Below are 21128 nucleotides of genomic sequence, written 5' to 3'. Positions count from 1 at the left end.
ACGAACCGCACGTGTCTACACACCACTGAGCTGCAATTGTGTGCATTACATGCAGTTTTTGGGCAGTTGTGGCACAGCTCCATTCACTGCCTGCTAAAGGCAACATGGGGTATACTTTTTGTCTCAACATGTGTACAATCCCGTTCGTCTGATGTGGCTTAGAGGGAGAAAGCAGAGAAATAGCGGTAAAGCCACAGCTCCATTGCTTATTTTTACCTCCCTCCTGTCGCTCGTGTAATCGAGCCCTTTGATCATTAAAAATATTTGTATTTGCATATGCTTAACAAGCAGTGAATCAGCTTCAAAACAAGCCCCCCACTGACCTATGTAGCTGTAGGCACTATGGAACATTTTAGGAAGATGTCTTAATTATTTTCTCAGCAGCTCAGCTCACCCTGACCTTCTTTTGCAAGCAAAGATTCAGCAGCTTAGCTGACCCTGCTGCCCAATGCCAGCACTGACCAGATCCCAGGGGCGGACTGACAATTCATGGGGCCCCCGGGCAATAGAAGATTATGGGGCCCCTGGGCTTACAGATGGCCACCACGCAAGGAGGCAGTGCAGAGGCGGGGCAGCTAACATCTCTGGATTTTCACATCAGAAGCATGTTGGTTTCAGACATATCAGGGACAGATGTAAAAAAAAACATAGATTTTTACATACTGTCCCTGGTTTTACTGAGCCTGGCAAAGCTGATGGGGCCCCCTAGTGACAGGGGGCCCTCGGGCAGTGCCCGAGTGACTCAATGGTCAGTCCGCCCCTGCCAGATCCATCTACCCTGCACCCCATCCAGCAGTGACTGTGCAGCTTAGCTCACCTAGTACCCCCTCCCAGCAGCGATGTACAGCTCAGTCCCCCTTGCCCCCTCTCTACGCCATTGTTTAGCAGCTCAGCTCACCCATTCCTTTTTTCAGCAGTCATTTGGCAAACTCAACATCCCCCCCCCCCCCCCCCTCTCAACAGTGGCTCAGCAGCTCAGCTGATCCTGTACACCCCTCTCAGCTGTGACTTCAAAACTTAAAAAGCAACCATTGCTCACTCATGTAGTGACCAGTGGTAGCTGGTAATAAAACAATTTTGGGAGGGCGCAAACAGACTCCACTAGGTCCTTACCTGCAAATGTAGCCTCCAGTCGGGGCTGTCATGGCTCCCCTGATACCCAGCAGCTTCCGTGTTTCAAATTTTCCAGGACGAGAAACTGTAAGTAACGCAATGGCGAATTTTGGTTTGCTAAAATCAAAAGTGGGAGGGTTCGGGGCGCAGTGCTCTGCGCCCTGAGGACAACGTTAAACAAGCCAATTAGAGCCTCAGGTTCTAATCACGTGCTTGTTAAAAATTTACAAAGCTAATAAGACACCTATTTTCGGCGCCCTGCACACATGTAGACCAATTTATTTTTAAATAAATCATGATATGACTAACATTTTTGAACTTTAACCCCTTGACGCCGACATAACGCAAATATGCGGCCTTAGGCTTCAAGGGGTTGTACCAGGGTGATCACCCCGGTACCGTTTTTTTAGAGCGCACTGTCGGCTTTCTGGTAATGACAACCGATGTGGCTAATCAGCCACTAAGCTGTTATTGCAAGCAGCAGGAGGGGGGACTGTCAAAGCGACCAGCCACGTCCGCCAGCTGGCCGGAGAACCGAATCAGCTTTGATTGGGTCTCGGATCTAGTAACCCGGACGCGATGTCATGACATCACTTCCAGTTTACTGAAGACTTAAAGGCACCAAATGAAAAAAAAAATGACAGTATTCAAAACAGCCAAACTTGGCGTTTTGAATGTTTTTAAGTGCAAAGGAGTGATTTGGGGTATTATAGACCCCAGATCCCTCCATAAAGAGTACCTGTCACTGCCCTATTACTGTCACAAGGGATTCCTTACATTCCTTACATTGACAGCAATAAAGTGATCAAAAAAAAAATATTAAAGTGACAGTGTAAAAAATCAAAAAATATTAAATAAAATGCAGAAAATTGTAAAGCGTCGCCTATGGAGATTTTTAAACACCATCGTTTCTCGCCATTCCACGAATGTGCACAATTTTAAAGCATGACATGTTAGGTATCTATTTACTTGACTTAACATCATCGTTCACATTTTACAACAAAATTGGACTAACGTTACTGTTTTTTTTTTTTTTTTATTCATGAAAGTGTATTTCTTTAAAAAAAAAACTGCAATTGAAAGACCACTGCGCAAATAAAGTGTGACATAAAACATTGCAATGATCGCCATTTTATTCTCTAGGGTCTTTGCTAAAAAAAATATACCGCACTCATTGGAGGTCAATTGGTCATTGGTGGTCAGTTAGGAGATATGTATGGCCAGTAATGGCACCTTCATAAACTATGAACTGGTACATTATGCTAATTTAATAGCAGGTTTGTGGCACCATAAGGATGAGCATCAGCGCTACAAATGAACTAAAACTACAGTGGACAAGGGCAGTACCTATCTTTTAATATTTAATATTAATATTGTCCTTTTTTCATCATTTACTACCGATTGAAACGTGCACTTGAATAGTGGTTGCCTTCTTGATTTTCTTGCCATATCTTAAATCACTTTTTTTTCTGCATAGGATGATGCCGATGGTGATCCAGTTTTCGATCCTCATCATGTTGCACTCGGCGCTGGTCCTGATAACGACGGCGGAGGATTATAAATGTCTTCCCCTAGTGCTCCGGAAAACCTGCTGCTGGATTAATGAGACGTACTTGGCAAGGAATGTCATCATCTTCGCATCCATTATGATTAATTTCCTCGGAGCCGTAATCAATATTGTAAGTCATTTCGCCGCGGGAATGCCTAGGTTTGTGGGTGGTGAGAGCAAGAATGAGGAACAGAACACAGAATTCTATATATGACAATAATTAGAGATGAATGTTCAGAAAGAGCCATATACATTACTGTGACAACTCCATGAATATTAAAAAAACAAACAGCCTATAATTTGGTTTTGTGTTCATGCAGATCCCGTGAAATTATTTTTCAGCTCCCTTGTCTAAAATAGGCCTTTCTGCTGACCTGTGGTCGAAATCTGAAATTAGGCTGGAAGTAGGAGTGTCTTCTCTGATTAGTGGGAAGAGTTTTGGATAGAGTAGGGAAGATTTTCCCTTCTGTGTCCTATTGGGGAGATTTCCCCATCTGTCTGTGTCCCATTGGTGAGATTTTCCCTTCTGTGTCCCATTGGTGAGATTTTCCCTTCTGTGTCCCATTGGTGAGATTTTCCCTTCTGTGTCCCATTGGGGAGATTTTCCCTTCTGTGTCCCATTGGGGAGATTTTCCCTTCTGTGTCCAATTGGGGAGATTTCACCTTCTGTGTCCCAATGGGGAGATTTCCCCTTCTGTCTGTGTCCCATTGGTGAGATTTTCCCTTCTGTGTCCCATTGGTGAGATTTCCCCTTCTGTGTCCCATTGGGGAGATTTCCCCTTCTGTCTGTGTCCCATTGGGGAGATTCCCCCTTCTGTCTGTGTCCCATTGGTGAGATTTCCCCTTCTGTGTCCCATTGGTAAGATTTTCCCTTCTGTGTCCCATTGGGGAGATTTTCCCTTCTGTGTCCCATTGGGGAGATTTCCCCTTCTGTCTGTGTCCCATTGTTGAGATTTTCCCTTCTGTGTCCCATTGGGGAGATTTTCCCTTCTGTGTCCCATTGGGAGATTTCCCCTTCTGTCTGTGTCCCATTTGGGAGATTTCCCCTTCTGTCTGTGTCCTATTGGTGAGATTTTCCATTCTGTGTCCCATTGGGGAGATTTCCCCTTCTGTCTGTGTCCCATTGGTGAGATTTTCCCTTCTGTGTCCCATTGGGGAGATTTTCCCTTCTGTCTGTGTCCCATTGGTGAGATGTCCCCTTCTGTGTCCCATTGGTGAGATTTCCCCTTCTGTGTCCCATTGGTAAGATTTTCCCTTCTGTGTCCCATTGGGGAGATTTTCCCTTTTGTGTCCCATTGGGGAGATTTCCCCTTCTGTCTGTTTCCCATTGGTGAAATTTCCCCTTCTGTCTGTGTCCCATTGGTGAGAGTTTCCCTTCTGTGTCCCATTGGGGAGATTTCCCCTTCTGTGTCCCATTGGTAAGATTTTCCCTTCTGTGTCCCATTGGGGAGATTTTCCCTTTTGTGTCCCATTGGGGAGATTTCCCCTTCTGTCTGTTTCCCATTGGTGAAATTTCCCCTTCTGTCTGTGTCCCATTGGTGAGATTTTCCCTTCTGTGTCCCATTGGTGAGATTTTCCCTTCTGTGTCCCATTGGGGAGATTTTCTCTTCTGTCTGTGTCCCATTGGGGAGATTCTCCCTTCTGTGTTTCATTGGGGAGATTTTCCCTTCTGTGTCACATTGGGGAGATTTCACCTTCTGTCTGTGTCCCATTGGGGAGATTTCCCCTTCTGTCTGTGTCCCATTGGGGAGATTTTCCCTTCTGTCTGTGTCCCATTAGGGAAAATTGACCAAAGTAAAGGGAATCTCCTTTTAGGTGTTGGAATATTTCCCCTCTGCTCCTGTTCCAGTAACAAGAGCACAACTGTGGGTATCGTGTTACCCTTGGTGGAGACAGGGAAGGTAATAAAAACATAACTTCTAGCCCTTCCACATTCTATCAAAATTAAACACATTTTTGGAACTGGTTACACTTTACGGGATGGCCACCACTAACCCAAGTGTACATCACCCATTGATGCTTACCTTCTATGCTCTTCTGAGCTGAGATCCAACCTTTTGTATGCTCTGTGTAGGATGGTGTTAGACTTCTTCATCCTGTTCCTCATGTGTTCTTGTTTGAACCTGGCTATTGGCCACTGTGGCCAAAGCACTGTATCCCAGGAGGTCACACGTTCCTCTGTACCTAGAATGACAAGTATTTACCAAAGGAACAAGTTGTAGGGTGAGGAGGACAGGCACTTCTGTAATGAGTCCCAACCTTTTGTATGCTCTTTGTAGGGTGGTGTTAGACTTCTTCTTCCTGTTCCTCGTGTGACCTTGTTCAAGCCTGACAACTGGACATTCTAGGAGGTCACATGCTTCTCCATACCTAAGGAAGGTATTTACCAAAGCTGCAATTAATTTGTGAGGGAGCACAGTAAAGGAAACTAACAGATTCTCTTAAAGAGGTCTTTAGTTTGTGGACACTTGATCTATATGAACTTGTTGGACATCACATTGCAAAACCATGAGCACGTCTAACAATCATATGACTATAACAGCCTCCACACTTCTGTAAAGACTTTCCACACGATTTTGGAGTGTACCTAGGGGAATACACTCTATTCAGACAAAAGGGCATTTGTAAGGTCAGGCACTGATGTTGACTGAGAATACCTGTGTCATAATTGGGGTTCTGATTTATCCCCAAGGTGTTCTGTATGGTTTAGGCCAGGAATCTGTGCAGGCCACTCCATTTCCTTCACATCAAACTTGTGAAAACCATTGGGCTAATCTACTAAAAGAGTTAAGAATCCATCATACCGGTATGATGTGAAAAGAAAATTCCTGCATTTACTTTAGGACTCGAAAACCCTTTAGTAAATCTGTTATCATGTCTTTTGCACCTCTGAATTTAACAATTAGGAGGAGTGTATACATACTTATGTGCATATGATATATTGAAGCCAAGTATGTGTTCAATTATTTTGTTGAGCTTGTAATCGGTTACTGAATAGGAGCCAATAAAATAGCTCAACAGGTGTAATGCATCAAGAGTTCCAATAATTCTTTATTTAGGCTATGGGGGAACAGGGTCACAGGGTAGCCTTTCTAAAGTTGTCCCTTCTATTGCAAAAAAACAAACAAATGTAAAAGGTTAATTGAATAGTTTTAACAGATCATCATTTTAAAACCCAACCCCAGTTAGCCCTAAATTTGGTAGAGATGGGAAGAGTTATGCCGCGTACACATGATCAGGCTTTTGCCTGGCCAAATCACATCGAAATTCCATCGGAAGAAAATAGAAAATGTTCTATATCTAAATCAGAATTTCCGACAAAAAAAACTCTGATGGGGCTACACACGATCTGAAAATCCGATGGAAAAAGTCCATCAGACTTTTTCCATTGGAAATTCCGATCGTGTGTACGGGGCATTACAACTTGTTTTGATTTTTTTTGTGCTGTGTCTTTACTGGGGTTATTTCCCTTTCCTTTTTTTTTGTCCCGGTAACACTAGAATTTTAAAATTAGAGTGAGTTGGTGTCACCAGGAGAAGAATATATAGAGATCATTAACATCCTTACATTTGTTGGTACACTTCTATTCTGTTCTAAATAGCTGTGTTTTGGCCGTTGTCTTTATTACAATTGGAGCGATAACCAGAGCAATCATTATTTGTATTCTTCTATTTGGCAATCTATTGTCCTGCATTCTCCCTATTTACATCAAGTATCCAACCCCTGGTGAAGGAAAAGTAGTGAGCCCCCGAAATGTGTTGGCTTTTTCTTCTGAACTCCTGTCATTTGCAATAAAGTCTGATGGACTTTTTCCATCGGATTTTCCGATTGTGTGTAGCCCCATCAGAGTTTTTGTTTGTCGGAAATTCCGATGAATTCCATTGGCGTTTACAGGGAGTGCAGAATTATTAGGCAAGTTGTATTTTTGAAGATTAATTTTATTATTGAACAACAACCATGTTCTCAATGAACCCAAAAAACTCATTAATATCAAAGCTGAATATTTTTGGAAGTAGTTTTTAGGTTGTTTTTAGTTTTAGCTATTTTAGGGGGATATCTGTGTGTGCAGGTGACTATTACTGTGCATAATTATTAGGCAACTTAACAAAAAAAAATATATACCCATTTCAATTATTTATTTTTACCAGTGAAACCAATATAACATCTCAACATTCACAAATATACATTTCTGACATTCAAAAACAAAACAAAAACAAATCAGTGACCAATATAGCCACCTTTCTTTGCAAGGACACTCAAAAGCCTGCCATCCATGGATTCTGTCAGTGTTTTGATCTGTTCACCATCAACATTGCGTGCAGCAGCAACCACAGCCTCCCAGACACTGTTCAGAGAGGTGTACTGTTTTCCCTCCTTGTAAATCTCACATTAGTTTTTCTTCTTTTATACCCTTTCTTGCCAGCCACGCTGTGGAGTACTTGGACGCGTTTAATGGAGCATTGTCCTGCATGAAAATCATGTTTTTCTTGAAGGATGCAGACTTCTTCCTGTACCACTGCTTGAAGAAGGTGTCTTCCAGAAACTGGCAGTAGGACTGGGAGTTGAGCTTGACTCCATCCTCAACCCGAAAAGGCCCCACAAGCTCATCTTTGATGATACCAGCCCAAACCAGTACTCCACCTCCACCTTGCTGGCGTCTGAGTCGGACTGGAGCTCTCTGCCCTTTACCAATCCAGCCACGGGCCCATCCATCTGGCCCATCAAGACTCACTCTCATTTCAGCAGTCCATAAAACCTTAGAAAAATCAGTCTTGAGATATTTCTTGGCCCAGTCTTGACGTTTCAGCTTGTGTGTCTTGTTCAGTGGTGGTCGTCTTTCAGCCTTTCTTACCTTGGCCATGTCTCTGAGTATTGCACACCTTGTGCTTTTGGGCACTCCAGTGATGTTGCAGCTCTGAAATATGGCCAAACTGGTGGCAAGTGGCATCTTGGCAGCTGCACGCTTGACTTTTCTCAGTTCATGGGCAGTTATTTTGCGCCTTGGTTTTTCCACGCGCTTCTTGCGACCCTGTTGACTATTTTGAATGAAACGCTTGATTGTTCGATGATCACGCTTCAGAAGCTTTGCAATTTTAAGAGTGCTGCATCCCTCTGCAAGATATCTCACTATTTTTGACTTTTCTGAGCCTGTCAAGTCCTTCTTTTGACCCATTTTGCCAAAGGAAAGGAAGTTGACTAATAATTATGCACACCTGATATAGGGTGTTGATGTCATTAGACCACACACCTTCTCATTACAGAGATGCACATCACCTAATATGCTTAATTGGTAGTAGGCTTTCGAGCCTATACAGCTTGGAGTAAGACAACATGCATAAAGAGGATGATGTGGTCAAAATACTCATTTGCCTAATAATTCTGCACTCCCTGTAGATATAGAACATGTTCTATTTTTTCCCGATGGAATTTCGATGTGATTTGGCCGGGCAAAAGCCTGATCATGTGTACGCGGCATAACTCTTCCCATCTCTACCAAATTTAGGGCTAACTGGGGTTGGGCTTTAAAATGATGATTTACAGGACTTATATGATATTTGTTGTGATCGTATCCTTTTCACATTCTTTAGACTACTCCAGGGTCCCCCAAGGATGCCTTACCTGAGCTTTAGTAGAAAGCCAGCACTTAGGTATCAGCAAATGGTTATCCTTACTGGGCAAAGTGATATAAAGCCAGAAAAAACAATCTGCTGAAACGGCTGGCTGAAACGCATTGGTTTTTCTAGCTGTACAATATGCCACTTTGCCAAATAGCCTTTGTTGATAGCTTTTGAAATGCCAGCTTTCTATTGAAGTTTGTCTACCTTGCAGCCTGAGCACAGGGTTCTGAAGCCTTTGGGATGTCAAATCAGTGGCTGCAGCTCTGTTTTATCTGTACATAAGCCTTGGCTGTGCTGCCTCTGAAATTTGGATGCAAAATCATATTCCCCCTTATTTTGGATGCTGTGCTTTACTAACACATCTGCCATCAAAATGCTATCCAGGAAGTGCTGGACAGGAAGTCTAAGAAAAATCTCCTTAACGAGCATATGAGTCACCTCCCCTTTCTCTCATGACAACACTGATGCTTTGTGATTGGCCCAGTACTGTTACGTGTACTTGCCCTTCCTCCCTCCCCAGCAGCATGTACTCTCATTTCTTCCCTCCTTCACCACTCTGTTTGCCCAGAGAAAAGAGTCCATAGCTTCATGTAAGCTCCAGCAAAACGGTTGGGTTATACACTGGCCTTTTTCTTGGTCCTGGCAGGTGGGTACGGAAGGAAAGGTGGGTACATGCTGTTGGGGAGGTAGGAAAGAAGAGTGCATACTGCTTGGGAGGAAGGAAAGGTGGGTACATGCTGCTGGGGTAGGAGGAAAGGTGAGAACTTGCTGCTGGCGAATGAAGAAAAATTTGTACAGGAAAGGTGAGTAGATAATGCCTGGGAGAGGGGAAAGGTGAATAGATGCTACTGGGAGGGAAGAAAGGTGAGTACATGTTTCTGGGGAGGGCATAAAGGTGTGTACATGCTACTGGAGAGAGAGGAAAGGTGAGTAAATGCCGCTGGGAAGGGAGAAAGGTGAATAGATGATGCTAGGGAGGGAGGAAAGGTGAGTAGATGATGCTGGGGAGGGAGGAAAGGTGAGTAGATTATGCTGGGAAGGGAGGAAAGGTGAGTAGATGATGCTGGGGAGGGAGGAAAGGTGAGTAAATGCTACTGGAGAGAGAGGAACGGTGAGTAGATGATGCTGGGGTGTGAGGAAAGGTGAGTAGATGATGCTGGGGAGGGAGGAAAGGTGAGTAAATGCTACTGGAGAGAGAGGAAAGGTGAGTAGATGATGCTAGGGAGGGAGGAATGGTGAGTAGATGATGCTGGGGAGGGAGGAAAGGTGAGTAGATGATGCTGGGGAGGGAGGAAAGGTGAGTAGATGATGCTGGGGAGAGAGGAAAGGTGAGTAGATGATGCTGGGGAGAGAGAACAGGTGAGTAAATGCTACTGGGAAGGGAGAAAGGGTGAGTAGCTGTTGCTGTGGAGGACAGAAAGGTGAGTAAATGCTACTGGATAGAAAGGAAAGGTGAGTAGCTGTTGTTGTGGAGGACAGAAAGGTGAGTAAATGCTACTGGATAGAAAGGAAAAGTGAGTAGATGATGCTGGGGAGGGAGGAAAGGTGAGTAGATGATGCTGGGGAGGGAGGAAAGGTGAGTAGATGATGCTGGGGAGGGAGAAAAAGGTGAGTAGACGACGCTGGGGAGGGAGAAAAGGTCAGTAGACGATGCTGAGGAGGAGGAAAAGGTGAGTAGATGATGCTAGGGAGGGAGGAAAGGTGAGTAAATGCTACTGGATAGAAAGGAAAGGTGAGTAGACGAAGCTGGGGAAGGAGGAACGGTGAGTAGATGATGCTAGGGAGGGAGGAAAGGTGAGTAGATGATACTGGGAAGGGAGGAAAGGTGAGTAGATGATGCTGGGGAGGGAGGAAAGGTGAGTAGATGATACTGGGGAGGGAGGAAAAGTGAGTAGATGATACTGGGGAGGGAGGAAAGGTGAGTAGATGATGCTGGGGAGGGAGGAAAGGTGAGTAGATGATACTGGGGAGGGAGGAAAGGTGAGTAGATGATGCTGGGGAGGGAGGAAAGGTGAGTAGATGATGCTGGGGAGGGAGGAAAGGTGAGTAGATGATGCTGGGGAGGGAGGAAAGGTGAGTAGGTGATGCTGGGGAGGGAGGAAAGGTGAGTAGACAACGCTGGGGAGGGAGGGAAGGTGAGTAGATGATGCTGGGGAGGAAGGAAAGGTGAGTAGATGATGCTGGAAAGGGAGGAAAGGTGAGTAGATGATGCTGGGGAGGGAGAAAAGGTGAGCAGATGATGCTGGGGAGGGAGGAAAGGGAGAGTAGATGATGCTGGGGAGGGAGGAAAGGTGAGTAGATGATGCTGGGGAGGGAGGAAAGGTGAGTAGGTGATGCTGGGGAGGGAGGAAAGGTGAGTAGGTGATGCTGGGGAGGGAGGAAAGGTGAGTAGATGATGCTGGGGAGGGAGGAACGGTGAGTAGATGATGCTGGGGAGAGAGGAAAGGTGAGTAGATGATGCTGGGGAGAGAGGAAAGGTGAGTAGATGATGCTGGGGAGGGAGGAAAGGTGAGTAGATGATGCTGGGGAGAGAGGAAAGGTGAGTAGATGATGCTGGGGAGGAGGAAATGTGAGTAGATTATGCTGGGGAGGAGGAAAGGTGAGTAGATGATGCTGGGGAGGAGGAAATGTGAGTAGATTATGCTGGGGAGGAGGAAAGGTGAGTAGATGATGCTGGGGAGGGCATTAAGGTGAGTACATGCTTCTGGGGAGAAAGGAAATGTGCACCCTTTCTTTTCATGGGCAAAGGAAAGATTCACTTTGAGGACAACTTTCACTTAAAGGTTAAAAACACATAAAAAATTGATTCTCCTCTAAGGATTTTATATGACACAGTTCAGAAATCCCCCTTTCCTAAAACATTGGCTTACTTTCAGCTAGTGACTAAAGCATCCATGTAGTACACATTATACAATTTTATGTGCAGCGTATTCATGCAAATTCCATCTCTTGTGGTTTCTTTTTTTTTTTTTTTTTTTTTTTTACTGCTACCTAATTCCGCACTTTGCAAATTACCATTCTGCATAAGTGACTTTGAGGGGGGGAAAAAAAGTTCGAGAAAAACAAGATTGAGTGCCAGCGCGCTCCGCTCCAGCAAATTAAACTTTTGCAATTTTCTTTAAATAAGATCTGGGATTTTTTATCACATAGAAGCCAAATTATGTTGGCTCTTTTTATTCAGAAAACAAATTTGCAGCAGGGAATGAAATCTGGGCAGCTGCTGTAAATATACGCGGCACAGCTTGCATACATCAGTATAACTTGGAGGGATTGGACAGCGGAGCGTATACCCCAGGATAATCAGGGCAGAGTGGGAATACCCTAGAGCCAACATCTTGGTTATAGAGGCAATCTGAAACGTGTTGAGCAAATGCTAGTTGCCTGGCTGCCATTCTGGCCCCCTGTCTTCAGTACTTTGAGTCACTTACCAAGAAGTATGCAAATAAGACCTTATGGCCCAGATTCACAGAGAGCGGCGTATCTCTGTGCGGGCGTAGCGCATCTCATATGCGATACGCCGACGTAAGATAGAGAGGCAAGTACAGTATTCACAAAGCACATAGGGCCAGATTCACAAAAGAGATACGACGGCGTATCTCCTGATACGCCGTCATATCTCTGTTTCTATCTATGCGACTGATTCATAGAATCAGTTACGCATAGATAGCCCTTAGATCCGACAGGTGTAATTGTTTTACACTGTCGGATCTTAGGATGCAGTACCGCGGCCGCCGTTGGGGGGAGTTCGCTACGTCGCCGCTAGTCTAGTTTCCCATTGCAAAGTTAGTCGTCGTTTTTGGTGCCTTAACTTTACACAGCAATCGTATTGCTGTATACAGTATGGCCGTCGTTCCCGCGTCGAAATGTAAAAATTAACGTCGTTTGCGTAAGCCGTCCGGGAATACAGAATTACGCTACGCGCGTCGCCGTTCAAAAAAATGACGTCACTGCATGCAAAGCACGACGGGAATTGCGAAACAGAGCATGCGCAGTAGGTTTGGCGCGGGAGCGCGCCTAATTTAAATGGCACACGCCCATTTGAATTGGCCCGCCTTGCGCCGGACGTATTTACGGTACACCGCCGCAAGTTTCCAGGTAAGTGCTTTGTGGATCGGGCACTAAAACTGGAAACTTGCGGCGGTGTAACGTAAACGGGTTAGCATACACGGCTGCAAATGTATGTGAATCTGGCCCTTGCTCCCTAAGTTAAGGCGGCGTAGCGTAAATGGGCCGGCGTAAGCCCGCCTAATTCAAATTAGGAAGGTAGTGGGCGTGTTGTATTAAAATTAGCCCTGACCCCATGTAAATGAATTCCCGAACGAACGGCGCGTGCGCGCGCATGCTCAGAATCACGTTGAATTTACGCCCTAAGATACGACGGCTCAATGGCAACGACGTGAACGTAACCTATGCAGTACGCCCAGCCCCATTCATGTACAACTTACGTAAACAACGTAAAATCCGACGGCAGTTCCGACGTCCATACCTAACATGACTTAGACCAACTATTTGGTGGTTTATCTTTACGCCGGACGTACGCCTTACGTAAACGGCGTAGCTTACTGCGACGGGCGCAAGTACGTTTGTGAATTTGTGTATGTCGCTTATTTACATATTTGACGCGTAAATCAATGGAAGCGCCCCTAGCGGCCAGCGTAAATATGCACCCAAGATACGACGGCGTAGGAGACTTACGTCGGTCGTAGGAAGCCAAAATTCAGGCGTATCTGGTACTGTGAATTAGGCGCATAGATACGACGGCGCAACCGTGGACTTACGCAGTGTATCATTAGATACGTTAGCGTAAGTCTTTGTGAATGTGGGCCTTTGACTTTTTCTTGATCTATAAATTTAGAGACCAGAGACTCAGGATGTGTTAAAGTCCATAAGGCCAGTGGTGGGCAGGGCCGTCTTAATAGCATCATGGGCCACTGGGCAAAGTAATGCTCTGGGGCCCCTACAATGGAGAAGTAGGTAGAAGGGAAAAAATCTGCATTCTGTGCAGCAAAGAAACAGTGGGAAATACTACATACATTAAAGTGGGGGTTCACCCTAAAAAAAAAAATGTCTTTGTCTACCATGCCATCCAGCATACTAGCGTCAGCTACAGTATGCCTTTATTTTTTATTTTTTCGCTGTACTCACAGTTTAATCCATTAGTTTAGTTTCAGACTGCCGCGGGGAAAGGCGTTCCTATGAAGAGGAGAACATGATTGATGGCCGGCTATGGCACGTCACGTGTTCCGAAAATAGCCGAAATAGGACTTGGCTCTTCACGGCGCCTGCGCAGTCAGCTCCTAGTCTGTGCGCAGCCGCCGTATAGCGCCGTGAAGAGCCGAGTCCTACTCCGGCTATTTTCAAAACGCCTGACGCGCCATAGCCGGCCGTCAATCATGTTCCCCTCTTCATAGGAACGCCTTTCCCCGCGGGAGTCTGAAACAAAACTAATGGATTAAACTGTAAGTACAGCGAAAAAAATAAAAATAAAGTCATACTGTAGCTGACGCTAGTATGCTGGATGGCATGGTAGAAAGTTGTTTTTTAGGGTGAACCTCCGCTTTAAGTAATAAAGCTGTCCTGTGCATATAATATATCTGCTAGATTGATGCCTCCCCAGCACTTTGACCCCTCTACACCCCAGATAGTCGCCCATCACTCTCAGTGCCATCATGGGGGGGCCCCCAATTTCGGGGCAGCGTGGGCTCAAGGACCAGCTGCTTTGGGAAAAGTGCAGGGGCCCCCCATTCAGCTGGGGCCCCTGGGCAGTGCCCAGGTGTGCCCTCTCATTAAGACAGCCCTGGTAGCAGGTCATCCTTTGTATTGTCTTATTGTTATGTGTATCCCCTTCACAAAAAAACACCCAACTTCTGTTCTATATAGAGTGTACCCAGCCCTACTGCAGCTGTTTTTGCATGGCTGTAGAAGCTGCACTATAGACGTCCTCGGCTCCTCCGGCCACTGGGGGGCGCACGAACGCCGGCGGCGTGCGCGCCCGCCGCATCACTGAAATGCTGATGCGCATGCCTGTCGGCCACGATGTCCGCCAGGCACCCACGATTGGCGGTTACACAGACAAGGACGTGTATCTGTGTGTGTAATCTGTCAGGGAGAGAGGAGACGATGCTGTGTCCCTTGTACATAGGGACACAGATCAGTTACCTCCCCCCACAGTTAGAAACACTATGCAGGATACACATTTAACCCCTTCCTCGCCCCCTAGTGTTAACCCCTTCCCTGCCAGTCACATTTATACAGTAATTAGTGCATATTTATAGCACTGATCAATGTATAAATGTGAATGGTCCCAAAAATGTGTCAAAAGCGTCCGATGTGTCCGCCATAAGTTCCAATAAAAATCGCAAATCGCCGTCATTACTAGTAAAAAAAAAATAATAAAAACAAACAATAATTCTGTCCCCAATTTTGTAGGCGCTATAACTTTTGCGAAAACCAGTCATTTATTGCGATTTTTTTTTTTTTTTTTTTTACCAAAAACATGTAGAAGAATACGTATCGTCCTAAACTGAGGACATTTTTTTTTTTTTTAAATTGGGATATTTATTATAGCAAAAAGTAAAAAAAAATTTTTTTTCAAAATTGTCACTCTTTTTTTGTTTATAGCGCAAAAAATAAAAACTGCAGAGGTGATCAAATACCACTAAAAGAAAGCTCTATTTGTGGGAAAAAAAGGACGCCAATTTTGTTTGGGAGCCACGTCGCAAGACCGCAAAATTGTCAGTTAAAGCGACGCAGTGCCGGAAGCTGAAATTTCGCCTGGGCAGGAGGGGGGTATATGTGCCCAGTAAGCAAGTGGTTAATATCACGTTAAGGCCTCATGCACACTGCAGCTCAAGTGTTTTACTTTTTTTTCTGCCTCTAAACACCCCTCCATGACAGTCTAGGCACACATAGGAGCTTACAGGGGTTTGGACTCAGAAAACAAAAAACAGTACTTGCTCGTTCAACAGAGAAGCATTTGGGGAGGAAAAGAAATGCACAAACACACATAAAAGGGCATAAATACGTGTTAAACTGGTTGTAAGGTTTTGTTTTTCTTTAAAAAAATAACAAACATGTTATACTTACCTCCACTGTGCAGCTCGTTTTGCACAGAGTGGCCCCTAACCCTGTCTTCTGGGGTCCCTCGGCGGCTGTCTCTTTCCTCACTGCAAGAGCATTCCACCTTCATGGGAAGTGCTCTCCCAAGGGGGTTAGCTTGCGGGCGTGCTCCCGTGATACATTCGGAGGCTAAAGCCGCCGACTGTATCACTCGCCCCCGGCGCGACGCGTCATTGGATGTGATTGACAGCAGCGCGAGCCAATAGCTGCGCTGCTATCAATACATCCAATCTAGCCAATCAACGGCCAGACTTCACAGCAGGTGAACAGGCTCAGGTAAGTAAAACGAGGGGGCTGGGGGGCCGTCATTGCCAGGTGTTTTTTCACCTTAATGCATAGGTTCCATTAACCTCCCTGGCGGTATGATTCTTTCAGAAATAAGATGCTGAAAGCGGTACCATTATTTGCAAGGAAATTTGGCGTTTTATACTGTAGGCCTGTAATTTTTAGGAATAACTCACTTAAATCTGACCAAACAAGAGTCTAGTAGGCATCCCGGGTATGACATTTTTTTTAAAACAAAATGATAAATTATAATATAATAAATAATTATAAATAATTATAACAAATAATAATATAATTCTAATAAAAATTATTCAATAATGTAATCAAATCAAAATCACTGAAATTTGCTCAGTTGCAGAATTGTCGCTGTCATTATTTTAATTTTTTTTCGACTAATTGCCCCACAAATCGCTATCACACAATTCTGCAAGTGATTATTATTTATTATCGCTGTTTTCTAGCTGCTCTAAAATCACTTTTGACATAAAGGGACACTTTTGGACAATCTACAGTTTCCAGGCAGAAAGAACAGTTTTTATTATATACAAGTACATGTAGGGCACTGGGCAGACCACTAGGGACAAAGGGGGTGTGTGTATTTTTTACATACAGTACTGTAATCTATAAGATTACAGTATACTGTATGTAATGTGTTTGTTTACGTTTTTGAATTTGGCGCCGTTCTCCACTCCCGTGCGTCGTAACGTCGCAGAGAACAGAGATCGGCGGCACAGGAGGACGCTGAGTGAATCGAGCGAGGTCCCGCTCGCTCAGACAGCACGGTGGCATCGCTGGATCCAGGGACAAGGTAAGTAACTTTGTCTTCTGCTGCAGCGAGGCAAGCCCGAGTCTGACTTGGGGTTACCGCTTTTGGTATAAAAATCTTACCCCGAGTCTGACTCGGGAATACCGCCAGGGGGGTTAAGGTGAAAAAACACAAACCTTTACAACACCTTTAACACAATGAGGGTTATTTACTAAAGGCAAATCCACTTTGTGCAAATCTACAAGTGCAAAGTGCAAACTACAAGTGCAAAGTTCACTTGAAATTGCTTTGAAAGTACACTTAGAAGTGCAGTCACTGTAAATCTGAGGGGAAGATCTGAAACGAGGGGGAAGCTCTGCTGATTTTATCATCCAATCATGTGCAAGCTAAAATGCTGTTTTTATTTTCCTTGAATGTCCCCCTCAGATTTACAGCGACTGCACTTTCAAGGGCACTTTGCACTTTTAGTGCAAAGTGGATTTGCCTTCGCAAATAACCCCCATAGTGTTTATGCGCGCTTGCATGTTAATTCATTCTAATGGCCAGAATAAATATTCTGCCCAGAAAGAAAGCATTGAATGTGTACAATATGCGCAAATGTATAATGCCGCTTTTCCTGCCTTTTTGTGGCTGCTTTTCCCCTTTAAGGAGGAAAAGCATCTAAAAGAACAGTGTGCATGGAGTCCAATGAGAGTGCATGAAAATATGCATTTTTAACCCCTTATTTCATGTTTTTCTTTCACCTAGTAACCATTGGTGTGCCCAGCCTATTGCATTAGGGTTTGCACCCCAAAGCACAAACGCACATGCGTGTATTTCAGCAGAGCAGTGGAAGGTGTGAGTAGAGCAGAGATTGGTGCCAGTAGGGCAGTGGATGGTATCAGAAGTTTTTTATTTTATTGTTTTTTACTATTTTCTTTTTGTAATTATTTTTTACATTTTTTTTTATTTTATTCTTTTTTTTTATTTTCTTTTTGTAATTTTTTTATTTTACTTTTTTATATATTTGTATTTCCTTTTTTTTTTTAGGAGCCCCTTTTAGGAATTTGGTGAAATATCAAAGGTCTAAACAGACCCCTGATATCTCTCAAACAAACATAGTTTACTATGCTTCAGTTAAGACTGAACTTATTGCCAAATGAATGAACACAGGAGCAATTACTGTGTTCATCCAGAAAAGGAAGGGGTAAATTAAATATTTACCAGCCCCTTCCCCCCGCTCTCCATCCTGAAACATTCCCCCGCAGCAGCTTGTGGGACAGGAGAGAAGGGAAGCTGGCAACACTGCAGGGAGGAGACAGGGTGTGCCAGGAAGCAGAGGGAATCAGCACTGCATGGGGTGATTAGGGTGTGCTCAGGCACACCCGGCACACACTGTGCACACGCCTATGCTAGTAACTAACTTTCCATTGGCTAAAAAAGCCTAAAAAAAAGATCTGAAAGAGCATGTAGAAACTCCAAATCCCCTGAAGAAACAATGTAATGAAATAAATTGTATTCAAAAAAATAAAACTGACAGTAGATCATCATAACAGTTAGGGGAACTTCTTCTTCTTCTAAAGTAGGTCAGCAAAGGCAGCCCCTCTATTGCTCTAAAGACTAACACTGTAAGGTTGGCTGCTACAGTTGTCACAGCTGAGGCTCCCATCCAGCACTAAAAGCTTTGATTGCCCATCTTTCATAATCAGTGCTAGTTCCAGGGCTGGCATGGGACTGTGTACCCCGAAATTGGCATCCCTTGCAGGCTTTGGCATTACCATTCTCCAGCAATGGATGTAAGCCTTTGCTGTGTGAAGAAAATACTGTTCTTCCAATATCCCTTTAAAGGAAAATTATAACAGTTCCTGTTTTTATACAATATTTGTATTATAAATAAGCATTTCATGCTAACTGCTGCGGACAGGGCCATCTTTTTTTTTTTTAAAAGGTTTTTATTGTTAGCCATATACACAGTTACAGGAAATAGCATTGCATACAAATGACAAGTACTTATGTAGGACAGTCAAAAGTAAAAAATATGGAGGAAAAAAGATTAAAGGAATGGGGTTTCCCCCGTCATACATTTCCATGTCCTTAACAGTAGTAGGAAGTAACCCTAACATGGGTTCTTCTAAAGTGCATATAGCCTTTTATATTGTAAACCGAGAACTAATTATTCAAACTTCGGGCTCCTGATCAGAAGGAACAGTGTAGCTAGATTATATCATATATCTTAAGTTCAGAGCACCATGCCCATCAGAAAGTAAAATAATAAACCACAAAACTAGGGCATATAAACAAACATATAGAGAAAAAAAAAGAAAACCCTCTCTCCCGAGTGTCGTGTGTCGTTGCCTCCCCATCTCCCCAGATCCGCCCGCACCAGAGCTGCACAATACGTCTCATACATTGCATATAGAGAACAAGAAAACATAATTCCTTACACCTCTCCAGAGTTAGTGTCCCTGGAGTCTACCCAACTACCCCACACATTATGAAATTTTTTCTTGCTTCCCCTCGCTTCATAGGTCATTTTGTACATTGTAATATTAGCATTGATTAACCCCTTCCAGGCAGATATAGTGAGGAAATCCCTCTTTATCCAGTTCAGGACAATGAGCTTCCTGGCATAGTAGAAGAGCAATCTCAGGAAGATTCGCCTATTGTTACTCATGATATCATCCTCTATAATACCTAAGAGACACAGAAGTGGGCTGCATATGTTCGGGAGATCAAAAGTATCTGCAATAAATTGCGTAACCTGCGACCAAAACGGTCGAATCCTATTACAGTCCCACACCATATGCATAAAGGTGCCCTCTGCCACCAAGCACTTATGACAAACAGGGTTCTCTCTTCTGCCCATTCTATATAATCTGTGTGGTGTGTAATACATTTGATGCAGGTATCGCAGCTGAATCAGCTTGTCTCTTGCCGAGATCACAGTAGGGAGATATGACACTAGGACCTCCTCCCACTGTGGTTCCGTCAGTTCTGGTATTATCATAGTCCACTTAAGTCTCGTCTTTTCCTCTCTCGGTCGTATCTTACTCATGAGCATATTATAGTAGGTAGAGACTAACTTGGTATGTTCAGGATTCAACAATAATGATTCTAACTTAGTGTTTTCTAACACCACTACCCCAGAGCCAAGCTGCGCCTGAGCTGCATGTCTCAGTCTTGTGTACTGAAATCTCCAAGTTTCGGGTACCCCCAATTCCCTTTTCAAGTGCGTGAACGTTTTCAACTCCCCTCTGTCAAACAGTTGATGTAAGTAAACCAGGCCAAATTTGGCCCACCTATGTCCATCTTCCAGTAGAAAGATGTCCGTTAATCTGGGGTTAAACCACAGCGGAGCATTAGGGGACAAGTGCAGGGGGGTGTCCAAAGTGTGTCTCCTACATATCTCAAGCACCGCTTTGGCTGATCTAAGGATTACCATTCCATCTGTTGTCGGGACCTCCCCTCTGTGAAAAAAGTTCAGCAGTGTCTCATATGAGGTTGCCACAGCCGCCTCCACCGCTACAGCGGCATTGTTCAGCTGGGGGAACATACGCCAGTGGGCATGAACTAGCTGCGACGCCAGGTAGTATAGGCGGAGGTCAGGGATCGCCAGACCTCCTCTTCCCACCGGCAACTGCAGCACAACCAGCGCCACCCGAACTGCCCCGCCACCCCACAAAAAGGAGGTCAGCAGGGAGTCGATGTATCTAAAGGTCTTCCTGGGGATGCCTACGGGGGCGTTAGAAAGAATGTACAGGAATTTTGGGAGAAAGATCATTTTAAACAGGTTGGCCCTCCCCAGCATTGTAAGCGGGAGGTCCTTCCATTTTTTCACCCTGTCCTCGAAGTCTCGTATGACTGGCCATAAGTTTGTCTTTGAAAATTTCTCTATAGGCAATTCTACGGTTATTCCTAAGTACTTAAAGCGGTCTGTCACCTGTAGGGGGAACTGAGCAGGGAGAGCTAGATCTGGTTGTGGATCCAGAGGAAAGAGCGCCGACTTAGACCAATTGATCCGGAATCCAGAGAAGTCACCGAACTCTCGGATCAAGGAAAACGCGGTTGTCAGGGATTCCTCAGGATCGCCCAAATAAAGGAGCATATCGTCCGCGTATAGTGATACACGTTCCTCCAGGTCCCCGACCAGCAGCCCTGCAATGCCAGCCCGATCCCTGAGCCTAGTCGCCAGGGGTTCTATGGCTAGTGCGAATAAAAGTGGTGACAGGGGGCAACCCTGCCTAGTTCCCCGCCTGATCGGAAACGAGTCCGAAACGAGGCCATTGACCCTGACACTAGCCTTTGGCTCCGCATAGAGCAACCTGACCCAGCTCACAAACCTCGGTCCCAGGCCCAGTTTTAGTAGTAGGGGAAAAAGGTAGGTCCACTCCACAGAGTCGAATGCCTTTTTTGTGTCTAGTGATGCCACCACCCTCCGACCAGAGTTAGCATGGGACACTTGCAAATTAACATATAACCTCCTCAGATTCATCTGAGTGCACCTCCCCGGTATAAAGCCGGTTTGGTCTGAATGGATTAGTTTCAGTATTACCGACTGCAGTCTACCCGCCAAGATCTTTGCCAACACCTTAACGTCGGTGTTGATCAGAGAAATCGGCCGGTAAGACTCGCACTCCAGTGGGTCCTTACCCGGTTTCGGAATTACCACAATCAGTGCTTCCCGCATCGACTCTGGTAA

The 21128-nt window shown here is 44.7% G+C and overlaps 1 protein-coding gene across 2 annotated transcripts in view; it reads left to right on the top strand.

Moving 5' to 3' along the window:
• ADCY8 (adenylate cyclase 8) overlaps window positions 1–21128 on the top strand; it is a 387999-nt gene that overhangs the window by 291037 nt on the left and 75834 nt on the right. For both annotated transcript variants that reach the window (XM_040354976.1, XM_040354977.1), the window contains one exon: window positions 2591–2792. In XM_040354976.1, the coding sequence (XP_040210910.1) occupies window positions 2591–2792 (202 nt within the window). The remainder of the gene's footprint in view (window positions 1–2590; window positions 2793–21128) is intronic.

The sequence above is a fragment of the Rana temporaria genome, chromosome 5 (assembly GCF_905171775.1).
Source record: "Rana temporaria chromosome 5, aRanTem1.1, whole genome shotgun sequence".
NCBI classification, from domain to species: domain Eukaryota; kingdom Metazoa; phylum Chordata; class Amphibia; order Anura; family Ranidae; genus Rana; species Rana temporaria.
This window is presented reverse-complemented; position numbering and strand designations above follow the sequence as displayed.